We start from the raw sequence: 14,692 nt of genomic DNA, 5'->3' as shown, positions 1-14,692 counted from the left end.
TTGTCTTGTGTTCAATGCTAAATATTTTAATACATTTATATGGAATATAATTGATTAATGTAGCCAATTTTTCCAGCACGAATAATACAAGTAGACTATGTTCTAGGTTAATTTAATTGAAATCTATTAATCTAATATAGTATTTTCACGTCTTGTGGAAAACGTACTACTTACTACACAGAACAGAAATATAAATGCACCCTTTATTAATATTTCATAGCTATAAAATAGTAATAATAATAATAAAAAAAAGAGTAATAATATTCATAAGTCATGATAAACAATGTTTAACAAAATCTCAGAGAAATATGCTTTTTGTGCATTTTTGGTATCTTTTATTTAATCTCATGAAACATGGGACCAAAAAGTAACATTATAAGTTTCTATATTTGTTCAGACCTTTTCTAAAATATGTTTTCTCATATCTCCTTAGTTAACCCCAACCCCCCCATAATCAGTTCTTAATACATTCCATTAGAATTTGGTTAATACATTTTATTGACATTTGATGGATTACAATTTAATATTTAATTTGTCCATACTAGGAATTTGTCCTCTGGTCTTTAAATATACAATATATAACGTGTCATAGCATGTAAATAAATACAAAAGCAAATACGTAAAGCTTCCAAATATGGAAGAAAATCTTTATTACGTTGTGTTTGTTTGTCATTTTCTACAATAAGAAAGAGGTACCATGGAATGGTTTGTGGACACTCATTGTGGAGTCAACATGTCTGTTTAGGGCAACATTTTCAGACTCGGCAGGATCAAGAAAGGTCACGTGACCAATCACATGAAGTGTTAGTCCTTTATCAACTTACAAAATATGACATTTATTTTTCTGAAATGTATATCTTAGGGGATTTTCCTCTAAGAATTTTTTTTTCTGAGCCATTACAATGTTATCATACTTATTGTTTAAGGCCAAATAAAATCTAATCAGTGAAAAATGTTTATATATATATTTTTTTTTTTTACTATTGGCACCTGGTGAACACTTTCGTCCTCCCTGAATCTCAATAAGTTTATAGGATAATTTCTCATAGCATAAAGACTAATTAAAAACAAAACATGAAATAAGACGATATCATGCCAAGCCTTCAGTGTTATTGCACTATTCTGTACCATTATTAAATGAATGGCCATAGCACTGTCAAAGGGAACTTTCAGTCTAAGCTGTGGTCATTGCAACTGCACAACCTTTGTCATCGTCAAGATCATGAGGACAATAGGGAGGAAACACATGGACACATGTGGATCAGGCCGTTCTAACATGGCCGTTCTAACATGGCCGTTCTAACATGGCTGTTCTAAAATGGCTGTTCTAACATGGCCGGGACACACAGGCACAACTGTACAAAATCAAAGAAATGTACAGTTCCTTCCTAACAATTTAGGAGGGTTTCTGTACACAATACAAATGGACATAACAATGCAATGTATCCTGTAGAGCGTTTTGCCAGCAAAACAGCAATCTATTTTACTAGCAATAGTAAAAAAAAATTGATATATGTGCTATTACTGTAGATGACCCATTATTGCTGGTCAAACTGAATACCCCCTTTTCTGTATTCATGATAAAAAATATATGAATATGTCTACTAACAATTGCTGACAGTGTCATGAGCGAAGGGCAGGTCAATGTGTTAAAGTGCAGGTATTAGAAGAAAGACAAAAGTAAAAAAATAAGACATACTTTTTTTCCACATAGGAGCATACATTTCTTTTTAGACATATAGTTTAAAACGTTGATCGCTTGCTAATATATTGTTGTAAGAATTTGTCAAAGATGCAAGAGAACAATGTATTTTGACGGAAGAACTGTACTCTTGTAAAATTATTTTGTAAAATTTGTAAAAAAGCTTAAACTGACATACAGTATAGCAGTAAACCAATGAACTGTTTGGTCAGGTGAAGACTACCTTAATAAACCATGACGTGACAATGCAGATTAATTGCAACATAAAATATTCTATGTATGTTTTTAGAAATTGCCATTCTTTTGTGCCAACATTGTGCGTACGTCGGAATAATTGGCTACCAGAATGTGGTGCAAACGGTACCAGTCACATATTCGGGCCATTCTAGACGAGTCTGACATTTTCCTACGTATTTGAGACATGATATTTCAGCGTGAACAGCTGACCAAGAGACCGATCAGAGGATTAAATAAGCTATGCAATCCGGTACAGTCGAGGATTAACATGAAACAGGAACAGACGTGTAAATCTTAATCGTACGCAGAAAGATCAGGAAGCCGTGGCCCTGTGTGGCCAGCGCCTCAGTCCAAACAGACAGGGCAGCCACTCTGTGCGCGATGCAGCAGCGTTTGGCGCCTCTCCGGGCCGGTCTGGCACAGTTCACCAGTGTCCCGGCCGTTAGGCACTTCACTGTTATCCCAGAAGCCGTTGTTGTCCACCACGGTTCCAGAGAAAAGTCCTTTCCTTGGTACAAAATGTCAGTTTCACCGCCAACGGCACACTTTGCATCGGTTTCGGGGTGGGTGGGGTTGTCGAGGGGGGTGGAAGATTGGAGACCCGCATGCAATCTACAGCCCACATGCAAGAACCCCACATGACCCCGAGAGACAGACCCTCTAAGGCAGGTCTGGAGCCCTACGGGCCATGCGAACGTCCTAGGGGGTCTCATTGACGGCGCGCGGTCCCTGTCTGTCCGGAGCGATGTGTCTCTGCGTCTTCGTCTGTTCCTGTTCTCCCTCTCGTCCGTGGCCGGTTGAGGATCGAGGTGGACGGAGGGCCCCTTCACAGGAAGCCGTCAGCTGGTCCATAAGAGAAGCCTGGGAAAGCTCCAGCGGCCTCTCTGATGCTACTGGTCACCATCAAGCCGTCTGTGTTGCACAGGGACGAGGTCACAGGGAGGTGCGTGAACTCTGGGTCAAAGTGTCTGAGGTCTGTGGGCCCAGTCTGTGGAAACCAACCAGAATAATATGTTAGAAACTTTCTACAAACACACACACACACACACACTATAGTCTTGTAGTTGTTTGTGGACATTTTTAAGTAAATACAACAACAACAAGATATATACTTGTTCTAAATAAGAAAAAAAAATCTAAATAAGAAAAGTTATTTTTTAAATGTTTCTGTTGATAAATATGGATTAACTCACCACTGATGGAACGTACGGGGGCGTGACCTTCCTGGCCATTAGGTCATCCCAGTTGATGGGAGAAAAGAAGGCGTGGCACTTCAGCTCCATCTAGAGGCAGATCAAAACACTACATCAATAAACCTGTACAAATCACCACCAAAAGGGGAGAAGCATTTTGTCTGTGGTGTTTTTAATGGTGTATTTGCACATTTAAAAAATTGGTGCATGTACTTCTATGCGTGTGTGTTTAAGTGGGCGTGGGTACTCACAAAATCGTCTTTCACTCCCAGCCTCTTGGTGCAATCCTTTTGCAGGAGCCCCTCCAACAGTTCCCTGCCGGCGTTGGAAACGTTGGGCTTCAGTATCAGAGGCTTGTTCAGAATGTTGTTGTACATCTCAGCTGTGTTGCGACTGTAAAAGGGGGGCTGTGGGGAAAGAGGAGCAACAGAGAGGGACTATGACTTTCAGCGTACTAGTAGTTAATACTCGCATTATTTATGCCAAACAGGCACTGAGACATGACTACCCTCTTCCCTTCATAGTGCCATATTGTTTTTACCGAGGTCCATTAAGCTCTGGTCAGAACAAGTCAACAGTGGGGAGGTGCACATGGCAAGTGTCTACATTTACGGGGAGAACCGAAGGGGCAGTGGGTGCAGAGACCCGGCACCAGGTTGGCCCGGCTCGGGCGGACCCAGTCAGCGATGACTCACCAGGCCATACAGCATCTCGTAGAGAACCGACCCCAGGCACCACCAGTCCACCGTGCGGTCGTATGCCTGCTTCTGCAGCACCTCGGGGGCCAGGTACTCCGGGGTTCCACAGAAGGTCGTGGTGGTACCCGTGGGCGTCAGGCCCTCTTTGCACAGCCCAAAGTCAGTCAGGACGATGTGGCCCGCTGAGTCCAGAAGGATATTTTCAGGCTTCAGATCTCTGTGGAGGAGAAGGGCAAAGGGGGATGGTTAGGAAAAAAAAATCTACCCAAATCTGAGCAACATCTCCACACTAATTTCCTTTTCAAGGTTAACCCAAAGCATTCTACTTTTATTCACTAGTCATCACTGTGAAGTTGTGTGTGCCGTTACACATGGCCACCACCAGGGTGCACTGTGGTAGCTTAGTTCTCACCTATAAACGATATGAAGAGAGTGGAGGTATCCCAGGGCGCTGGCAATCTCCGCTGCGTAGAACCTGGCCCTGGGTTCTAGAAACACTCTCTCTCTCTGGAGGTGGTAGAAAAGTTCCCCTCCATTGACATAGTCAAGCACAAAGTAAAGCTTGTCGGTGGTCTGGAAGGAATAATGCAGCCCCACGAGGAATGGATGTTTGATGTTCTTCATCAGCACACTTCGCTCCGCCATGATATGTTTTTGCTGGACGATGGAAGCAAGAGAGAGACCAACATGAGCACACTGCTCGCAATAACAGTGGTCCAGTTTCAACAACGGCGCAACCAAAGGCCTGTTTCTGGGTCACTGTTAGTGTTTGCCTGGACAACTGGTGTGCTTGAGACTCACCTCTTTCTTCTTCAGTATGATCTTCTTCTGTAAAACCTTGACAGCGTAGTATTTGTTGGTCTCCCGGTGCCGAGCCAGCAGAACCTTTCCAAAACTTCCTTTGCCAATGATTTTCAGGTAGTCAAAATGACACGGTTTGACTGCCAGTTCCTCAGCTAGTGAACTTCTTGGAGAGGTCCGGAACATCTGATCACAAACGGCAGAGGAGAGAAGGTAAGAATGGCTGTCTTCACACAAATCTGATTCATGAATTGTGCACTGTGATCAGGCTAAAGTCAAAATATAGGGTGACTTCTGGCTGAGTCTGGCAAAGTCAAATGTTATTCTCACCGGATTTAGGAGTTCATCATCATCCAGCTCTTCATTCTGGTTCTCATCGATCTGGAGGAAGTCAACTTCAGAGCTGAGGAATGACCAAAGACAACGTTACACTTTGAATGGAATTACAACATTAGAATGGAATACTCTGTCACAGAATTCTGTGAGATTATTTTAGCTGATACACTTACTGACACTTTATGATTTTAGACAGGAATGTCCGCAGTGAACTGAACATGACAACGTGTTTTCTTGTGACTGCTGATAGCTTATTTCAGGGGAACAACTGGGGTTTTAGACGGCTAGAGAAGGCTCTGTCTGAAGTTTAACGGACCCAAAAAAGGCACTTTTCTCTAAATTCTGAGAGTTTGACACATTTGCATGTGACCTGCCCGACAATCTGGACCTAAGGCTAATTCTAAGCAGACGGGAGAACAGCCCAATCTCTGCTCTACCCGCCCAGCGCCTGGAGAGGTCAGAGCTTGGGAAATTTCCACTGAGCCAAACACCTACCTGGACAGGCTGTCCAGGACAAATGCATTGGGTGGTGCGGGCTTAACAGAATTACTGTCTGGGAAACTCAAAGGATTTGCAGAAGCGGTGCTTAAGCAGCGGATGGGCCATGGCGGGAACGCGCGTGACATTAAACAACTATTCTTGCCCCGGGGATTAAGCGTGGGACAAATACCGCCAGGAAGCCAGAGCGTTGCGTTACCTGAGGCTGATTGGATTGGATATTTACAGTATAGGGCTTCAGTGACCTGGGTCCACCTACCGGTTGGCAATTCTAAATAAACACGTAGATCTAACGTTGTCCAGGCCGACGGACTGACACTCTGGTGCCTTCAGTGCGCGCACTTGTCTTATAGAGACAATACTCAGAATATTTTGTAAATATCTATACTTTCACAAAACATAATTTGTCACGATCTTATTGTCTTTTCGATAGAATTTCATAGGCAAATGTCATATACGAACATTTAATTTTGTCACATACGTGCTCCATGTAATACTTACTGTTGACAAATATTTGGATTTGACACCAGCCTGGATATAAAGTCGTTAAGTCCAATTTTCCTCTCCTTGATGAAAGCTGCAATACAAAAAGAGGCATTTACGTCAACTTGGAGTCCAGAGAATACAACGTCATGATTGAACACCGCATTTCAACAGACCTAGGTAGGCTATACCATTGCATAACCAGGACAATGACTAAACTATTAACTGCCTGGTATAGCCTTCACATGTCATCAAACGTTAACACAAAAATAATCTTTCTTATTTCCAGAGCTTCAAAAACAATATTGGAATGGGTCCCGCAATACGCATTATGTGCCTAATTAAGTCGCTACGCACACGATTCTGCCGCATCGCATAAAAAACACACGACTGTTTCACAAATACTTGAATATACCACCTATAGGTTCAGTCATCAATAGAAATCTGACCGCATTCCGATGTTTAATTCAGTGCAGGATCCAGTATCTGCCATTGCCAGTCACGGAAGTTCCAGAATAAATATGCGTTTGAATGAGCCCAAGACAAATCGATGCGTAGGGCTAATATTCCCACCACAACGTAAACGCCGCATGTAAACCGCATGTAAAAGCATATCCAAGTAAAATAAACAAAATAATTATAACCTACCAGTGAGAACAGATACAATTCCCCTCATCTTGCAATAGGATAAGTCACACGGAGCCTCCGTAACAGCCATGCTAAAATTTTATAGACCAACAAAAAATAAAAACTAACTTTAAAAAAATGAAAAGGTAAAAATACAAAGCACCGTTGTGAAAAAGAAAAAGCTCTAGTCCCGATGGCTCCACTAAACGCTCACTGACAGCCGAGTCGCGTCTGCTTAACCACCAGTTCTGAGTGCCTTTCCAGCGCGCGGGGCGGTGTGCTGTTATATACGGAGCACGTGGTATGAGGAGAGAGGCAAACTGACATCAGTTGGTTACCAAGCAACTGTTAGGGGCTGTGATGTCACGGGATTCCGCAGCTCCTTGTCTTGCCTGCAGGAGGCGGGGGATCACAAGGAGCACCAGACCCCCCCCCCCCCCACCCCCCCCCTCACACACACGAAAACTATGAAAACTGATGTATGCATAAACCAGTGCAACATTGAACCTGACTTGAGTTCACATGACTTATAAATTACTGATCTCAATACAGGCTGGATCTCAACAAGCAGGAGTCATTTACATGATGGAACGTGCATTTCATAATGAAAACAGTACATTTTCTTCAACCAGTTCTCTGTTTGGATCTTCAGTAAATAATATCCAATTATGCTAATCAAAGAATGTAACCCAGTCCATTATGGCAAATGGAAATGCAGATGGAAAAAATGCCAAAGGAAAACAGAATTCTGTTTACATTCAGACCACATATTTCTGTGTACATATTTTCTTACAATGCATTTGCCAGATCTTAAAACAGATAAAATCGCAATATAGCACAAGCGTGTCTGCTATTTGGCCAATACACTCAGCACTTAGCCACGGTATATGAACCACACACCACAAACCCCAGAGATGCCTTATTATTTAAACAGGCAACCTTGATGTTCAGAACGACACCATCCCCCTTTAAGCCCAGTGATCTGTCCTGGCAGCGCCAAATGTGGTCCACTGTCCCTGGATGTTATGTAAGTATGTCATAAAATCCAACAACTCTCTCTGCCCTTGCCTGCTTGCTAATGCCAATGGGCAGTTGGCTGTATGACAAGCCAGGAAACCATACAGAATGGGTAGATATAGGGAGAGCAGGGAGGTGTTCCACCATCCATTCTCAACGCTGTCCTTCACGTCAGGGAACGCATTACGTTGACAACCATTCGGCGGGGTAATTCATATGCCATGGTACCAAACAACAACACTATAGTACCCCAATGTAAAAAGTGAACTAAACAAAACGAGAACTGTCAGGGGAACTTCCTGGGTGAGTCCCAAATGGTGCCCTATTCCTCTAGGGCATTACTTTGGCCCAGACGCCTATTTTATGGCACAGCCCCAATGTCTTGTTTGCTTAAAGGCGTGTGATATTCAGTCACGGCACATGATCCTGTCTCTCCTGACAGTGACAGGTAGTTCCCATTACGTAAAAGGAAGCATGTTGCCATGCCAACCAAGCAGAGCAGCTGAACATCCAGTCATGTCAGGCTATCCCTGTTGTACATCCAGTCATGTCAGGTTATCCCTTTTGTACATCCAGTCATGTCAGGTTATCCCTGTTGTACATCCAGTCATGTCAGGTTATCCCTGTTGTACATCCAGTCATGTCAGGTTATCCCTGTTGTACATCCAGTCATGTCAGGTTATCCCTGTTGTACATCCAGTCATGTCAGGTTATCCCTTTTGTACATCCAGTCATGTCAGGTTATCCCTGTTGTACATCCAGTCATGTCAGGTTATCCCTGTTGTACATCCAGTCATGTCAGGTTATCCCTGTTGTACATCCAGTCATGTCAGGTTATCCCTTTTGTACATCCAGTCATGTCAGGCTATCCCTGTTGTACATCCAGTCATGTCAGGTTATCCCTGTTGTACATCCAGTCATGTCAGGTTATCCCTGTTGTACATCCAGTCATGTCAGGCTATCCCTGTTGTACATCCAGTCATGTCAGGTTATCCCTGTTGTACATCCAGTCATGTCAGGCTATCCCTGTTGTACATCCAGTCATGTCAGGTTATCCCTGTTGTACATCCAGTCATGTCAGGCTATCCCTGTTGTACATCCAGTCATGTCAGGTTATCCCTGTTGTACATCCAGTCATGTCAGGCTGTCCCCATGTCATTATACATTCCCAGAAAGGGAAAGGTCAGAATGAAATGGCATAACATTGACACCTGGGATGATATATGCCTAGAGAAGGGTGATGTATGCCTAGAGAAGGGTGATGTATGCCTAGAGAAGGGTAAGGAATGTCTAGAGAAGGGTAAGGAATGTCTAGAGAAGGGTAATGTATGCCTAGAGAAGGGTAATGTATGCCTAGGGAAGGGTAATGTATGCCTAGGGAAGGGTAATGTATGCCTAGGGAAGGGTAATGTATGCCTAGGGAAGGGTAATGTATGTCATAGAGAAGGGTAATGTATGCCTAGAGATTTAATGCACTACTGGTCTGAAGAAGTGCACTGCCTTATACAGTAGATAGCCTGTCATTTGGGAGGGTGAGGCTAGCTCCTGACCTTTTTCACCCCCCCCCCCCCCCCCCCACACACACACAAAGCCTACTCTCTACCATGCTAGGGTAGCATTTCACAACTTCAGAGGAAACATTTGTCACCAGCACAGAGTGTAAACAGCCAGGGAAACTCAACATGAGTTCCCCGACACTGTTGAATCAATTTCAAATAAATATTCAGCGTTGCTTCAACACACCAGCTGGTCCTGGCCACGCGGAAGTGGTTTGGTGTTTTTGTACTGTAGCTACGCAGGAGTGACCCGTGTTTCCCCAGTCAAGTGACGCTCACCCCTTGCAACACCCGTGTGAGCGTGGGCAACTCTGTGCTGTGACAAAAAGGAAAGTATGTATTGCAATGGAACGGGGAACTCCTTTCCTCTCTCAGCCTAAACACGATCTGGCTCCGCCCTCCTCTGAATATACTCAGAGCCGTCATCGTGTTTTCGCAGTCTGTGGTTGGAAATGGTTATGAACCACCATAACGGAAATTTGTGTGAAATCTGAGGTTCTGTTTTAACCTATTACACAGCTGTCAGGCATTCAGCCAAGCCGTGGCGTGGACAGCTTTGGCTGTTTAATGCGGTGACAGGTGACCTTTCACTCTCCCTAATCAAACGACACTTCAGTGCCAGCGTTGTCACATAACGGCTTTAAAGGGTATGTTTAGCGTGCTCTCAATCCTCCCCCTCACGCTGTATGACTGTCCGATTGTCTAGAATCCAGGTTCTGGTCGGGCTGCCATAAACGTTGTTTTATAACACAGCAATTACTCACGTTAAGTCATGAGTCACCTAGCCAGGCCCAGCTGCCTCTCAGAACCACCTGCTGTCGCCCAGGCCTCCCCCACACAACCCTCACCCAGGGAGGGTTGGAGCAGAGTTGGCGGTGGAGGGGAACCGGCCCTTGAGCATCTCCATTCTGACTGGTTGAATGAGGTAGGTAGTGGCATGGCGCACGTCACAAATGCCCCCCCCCCCCCGTTCCTTACCGACTCCGCTCCGCACCAGGGTGGTGACCATGGTGATGTAGTGCGCAGTGTAGGAAATAGGCTGCCATTTGTGACGGAGGTCGGGGCTTTGGCTTCCCAGTCACGCTGCCAGCAGATCCATTCATCCCCACACGCTGTTGAGTAATGAATAACCTCTGGTGTAATTCCACAGGCGGACCAGTTACAGCATCTCTCTCCACGTCCGTGATCCCTGCCCTTCAAAGGCTTCTTCCTTGCTCTTCTTCTCTCTCTGTTCTTCATTGCCCGCACTCATCCTAAATGGCAGATATTCTCTATTGCTCAGGGAACAGGGCTTCAGGAGGGATGCCAACAGAGTGCTGGAGGTGCTGGAGGTGCTGGAGGTGGTGGAGGTGCTGGAGGTGCTGGAGGTGCTGGAGGGTTAATCTGTAGTCAAGTGGTATGCAAAACTCTGCTTCCTTCTGCAGTCCTCATCATACAGGTGATATTCAAATTACATCCAGCTGGGATGAGAGGATGTGCCTCGCAGCGCAATTGCTAAGAAGGAAGCTAAAGATAAATGACAGCTTATCTGACAAGAGGTGAAAGGTCATGGAACAGATATATTTACAATAACTTACTCTCAATATCACTGGTACAAGTGGAACTACTATAACCTTTAGTTAATTTGCAGAAAGAAGAATTTAGCTCAGTTTAAATTAATTCCACCCAGACATAGAAAATATGAAATCCATTGACTCAGACAGGACGCCAGACAAAACTACAACACTACAATATAATGTAATTATGCACAGTTGAATGCAATCTCTCCCCAAGACGCACAAAGCCACATGTAACATTCATATAGTCTCAAAAGTATCAATTCTAGGTGAAGACTTGAAACGACAACCTTCACCAGCACAGAACCCCCTCCAAGGTTGTGTGAAGTAAAGGGGAACGTACCCAGGCCCTTGGCTAAACCAAACCTGGGCGGGTCGTCAACCACAGGACTGATTGTCACGCCAGACTAACTGTCCTAGCATCACAGTTCTCAACGATGAGGGATTACGCTTCGCCGTCATTCGAAACAACCAGGTAAGTCGTGTTTTCCAGCAGCACCGAGTGAATCCCCCACTGGCCAGCCGATCCCTAGCCGAATCGCTGGTACAAGAGGACGTGGTTTGAAACTGGTACTTGAGGTGTCTGCACAACCACACCTCATGACAGTTTTGTTTGGAATTTGGAACTCAAACATGAAACTTTTGGGCATAAGACCACTCATCCTGTCTGACCAGTGTTTTAACTTTTGTATCTATTGCAAACAAAGATTCGTTGGGACATAACAGAATGCCAAGAGGTTATATCATGGTGCCCTAGACCCTTTACATGAATTATAAAACACCTGCGTCCTCTGAATTCTGACCACTATTGCCTGTCACCTCTCTTTGTTAAAGAACCAAAGAGAGCAAGAGAGCAACAGAAGAAAAATGTGACTAAACAGATAAAGCTGATTATCTCAGCTATGATCATCGGAAAGATGATATATACTGTAGATAAATAGATATAGCATGAGAGATGGGTAGAAGGCTAGAATGAGAAACTCTGAGAGATCAAAGCTGACAGACAGAAAACCACAGAAGGAAGTGATGAATGTTCAAAGAAATATGCAAAACATGAATAACACATGAACGTCACGTGGAAAAGGTACGAACAGAGAATCTGAAAGAGATGGAACAGAGTGAAAGAGAAAAACACATACAACAGTGGAACTAAGACGCTAAGCCAACAAAAAGCAACAATGAACCAAACTTAAACTCCACTGACCTATGAAGGATTTCTTGCTGGTCTTCATGTCCTCTTCTGTGTGTTGTCACAAAGTATTGTTTTATCTGTATGTGCGTGTGTTCTTATGTATCTATCTGTGTGTGTGTGTGTGTGTATCTACATGTGTGTGTGAAACAGTATTCTCCTAGACCCTGCTTGCATGTGTTTGTATGATGTAATCTCTGGCTCCTCTCTGCCGCCTCTCTCACCGCCGCGCCATTTGAAGCAGTCCTCCTCTACGATTCACAGAGCTGGCGAATCATTGCCCTCATCACGCTCCCCTATTTCTCCCTCTCTCCAAGTCTTCCTTTAATTCCACCCACACAGGCAGCGCCGGCCGAACTGATGAAACCGCAGAGGTGAAACCGGAGAAGTGTGACACACCTGCCCCCCCCCCCACACCTGCGAGCCACAAACACACCCAGCAGGTTTCGGGTTACTTTTCCCCCGTCAGCACGGGAATCCCGCCTGAGGGGACCCAGTCTCCATCCTGAATGGCATCCTGTAGCCGACGCAGCACCTTAAATAAGACCAGGGGCTTGGCCTAAAACAGGGCACTCTTTAGGGAGGAGGATGCCATTTAGGACGCCAACCTAGTCTCCATGACACCAGAGTCACCATGGTCACCTGAGGAGCAAAACACCTGGCTTTGTAGATCCACCTGTATAGCAGAGGGTAGACAGGGTTATATGTGGGAATTGGGTTGGCAACTATTGGGTCAGGAGGGGTTTGTTTACAGTATCTTGTAGCTGATTGATTCAAGGTCCCAAATTAGCCTAGTTAGGAACAACCCTCGCCTTGTCGCCTAGGTCTCAGTTGGACTCGACTGACAAGTCGACTGACAAGAACAAACATTTTAATCCATCAGAAATGGGTTTGTGACACCCGTTATTTAAGATTTTCAGATACTATTAGTTGAATCATTCCTGCTAACACACAATAACCCAAGCGACAAGAAATCTGTTTTTCTAAATTATTGGCTACATAACAGATCTCATGGGTCAAAACAACAATTTGGTGATCATAATTGCTTAAATGTAAATGTAATCAATAAAAAATACTACTGCCTGTAAAGACATTTTGCACCTGGGCTCAGAGTCACCACGCTACATTGGTGTTATTTAGGGATGGTGAATGGTACACATAGTAAGCCCAGGACTAAAGAACTTCAGTCAGAGGCCTAGTAGTGTCCAGCCGTTTGGATCCGACTCCAACAATATCTTTAAAACATATGCTCTCCATTGTAAGAGTCTGAGCCCATGATACAGATATTGGGATGTTTGTATTCCATTGATTTGCCCGGCAAATTAAAATGGCAAACTTTCCTCTCCATTCATAACCATATTGATTTTATCATGCACTTTGTGAAAGAAGATCAAAATGCATATTACTACCGTGACCCTGAAAAGAGAAAGCATTCCTGTATACACATCCCTGGGATAGCAATTGTTTTGTGTTATGGCCTTGCTGTAACCGAGGCCCACTCCCTGGGCCAAATCGCACCCCATTCCCCAGACAGTGCTCCGCTTTAGATCAGGGCCTACTTGTCAAAGCCAATGCACGACATAGGGTGCAATTTGGGATTCAACCTGTGGAAATGAGATGTGCTGTGTCATGCAGAAAAACAGTCCTGACTGCCTTGCGTGGTGATAAAACGGGTTATGTTTAATGACTCAGAGCCGGGGCGATGCGACAGTCTCGCTGCGGCTGTTAGATACACATTATCTGGTGCTTCTGTCCGAGGCCACTTGCATGTTTCTGTCTTCACACATCCTTCAGCCCGCTCAGTCACCCTTCCGCTAAGCTGATGTCCCAAATGGCACCCTTTTCCCTATTTAGTGCGCTACTACAGATGGAAAAGCATTGCACTGAATAAATGACAGGGTGCCATTGGGGACAAACTTGTTGTACTACTGCAGTGGATTGGGCTAGCTTGCCCCATTGTTGAACCCCTGGATTAGAACAAACAGCCAGACTCGCAAGCCATTTGAATGTGTATGCCTTAAAGGATACGTTTTGCGTGACTGTAACGGGCACATATCTTTACTCGTATCGGTGCTTCCATGGAATTGTATTGAAATAAAAATGTGCTTCCATTCTGTTTGACAGGAGTACGCTGTTTTTGTCTTATATTTTTTCAAAGATTGTTAAAAGAACATGACACATTTGTACACCTGTAGCTTCATTCTCTCCACAATAAACACATGTAAACTAGATATGAATAGCAACTATTTTCTGAAAGGGTTGAATTTATATTGAACGGTTCATCTAATGGTGAACTGCATCTGGCAGGATCTAAAATGATTCAAATACTGCAGCATGCTACTCTTTAAGGTTATTTTTATTTCTCAGAACAATCCAGAGCAAACATTTGAAAGAGAAGATAAAGATATTGTCTGTCTGATTCCATGGAACTTGATACCAGGTCCTGCAATCACAAAGTGTATCAGAGTAGGAGAGTAATTCCCCCTTGTCCATAAAAAAGCGAAACTGATCCTATATCAACAGTCATATTCACACCCATTGGGCTGATTCAGATTTCTATGTGAAGCTGACATAGTCAGTAAAAAATGGACACAGTTATTTCACTTTCAGACCTTTTCCTGTGATTTACTTAACTTTTCCAGAAAAGTGATTTAGTCTTTGAATACATAAACTTGGGTAGTGCCCAAGCTAAAAAAAAAACATGTTTTGACCAAAATATTGTTTTTAAAAGTGCTGTCTCATCAGCTCCTCCCATTCGCCTTGAAGCCTGGACAAATGAATCCCCCCCACGAACTAAGA

The 14,692-nt window shown here is 44.0% G+C and overlaps 1 protein-coding gene across 1 annotated transcript; it reads right to left on the bottom strand.

Moving 5' to 3' along the window:
- Positions 1 to 616: 616 nt before the first annotated feature.
- Positions 617 to 6,855, bottom strand: si:ch211-195b13.1 (STKc_SGK domain-containing protein). The gene is made up of 9 exons (XM_010873129.3): positions 6,597 to 6,855; positions 5,967 to 6,042; positions 4,962 to 5,034; positions 4,632 to 4,817; positions 4,243 to 4,487; positions 3,828 to 4,047; positions 3,384 to 3,539; positions 3,133 to 3,222; positions 617 to 2,927 (listed from the first exon to the last, which is right to left on the bottom strand). The coding sequence occupies exons 1-9, from the start codon at positions 6,664 to 6,666 to the stop codon at positions 2,766 to 2,768; spliced, it is 1,278 nt and encodes a 425-aa protein (XP_010871431.1). The 5' UTR covers positions 6,667 to 6,855; the 3' UTR covers positions 617 to 2,765.
- Between the last annotated feature and the right edge of the window lie 7,837 nt (positions 6,856 to 14,692).

The sequence above is a fragment of the Esox lucius genome, chromosome 10 (assembly GCF_011004845.1).
Source record: "Esox lucius isolate fEsoLuc1 chromosome 10, fEsoLuc1.pri, whole genome shotgun sequence".
Taxonomy (NCBI): domain Eukaryota; kingdom Metazoa; phylum Chordata; class Actinopteri; order Esociformes; family Esocidae; genus Esox; species Esox lucius.
The sequence above is the reverse complement of the archived record's forward strand: the minus strand, read 5'-3'. Positions and strand labels throughout refer to the sequence as shown.

What these genes read in the sequence shown, in the direction of transcription:
- si:ch211-195b13.1 (XM_010873129.3), bottom strand. Translation starts at nt 6,666, where the DNA reads ATGGCTGTTACGGAGGCTCCGTGTGACTTATCCTATTGCAAGATGAGG. An exon ending in AATCCAAATATTTGTCAACA is followed by an intron (nt 5,035 to 5,966) that starts GTAAGTATTACA and finishes GTCATTCCTCAG; the next exon opens with CTCTGAAGTTGACTTCCTCC. An exon ending in ATGATGAACTCCTAAATCCG is followed by an intron (nt 4,818 to 4,961) that starts GTGAGAATAACA and finishes GTTTGTGATCAG; the next exon opens with ATGTTCCGGACCTCTCCAAG.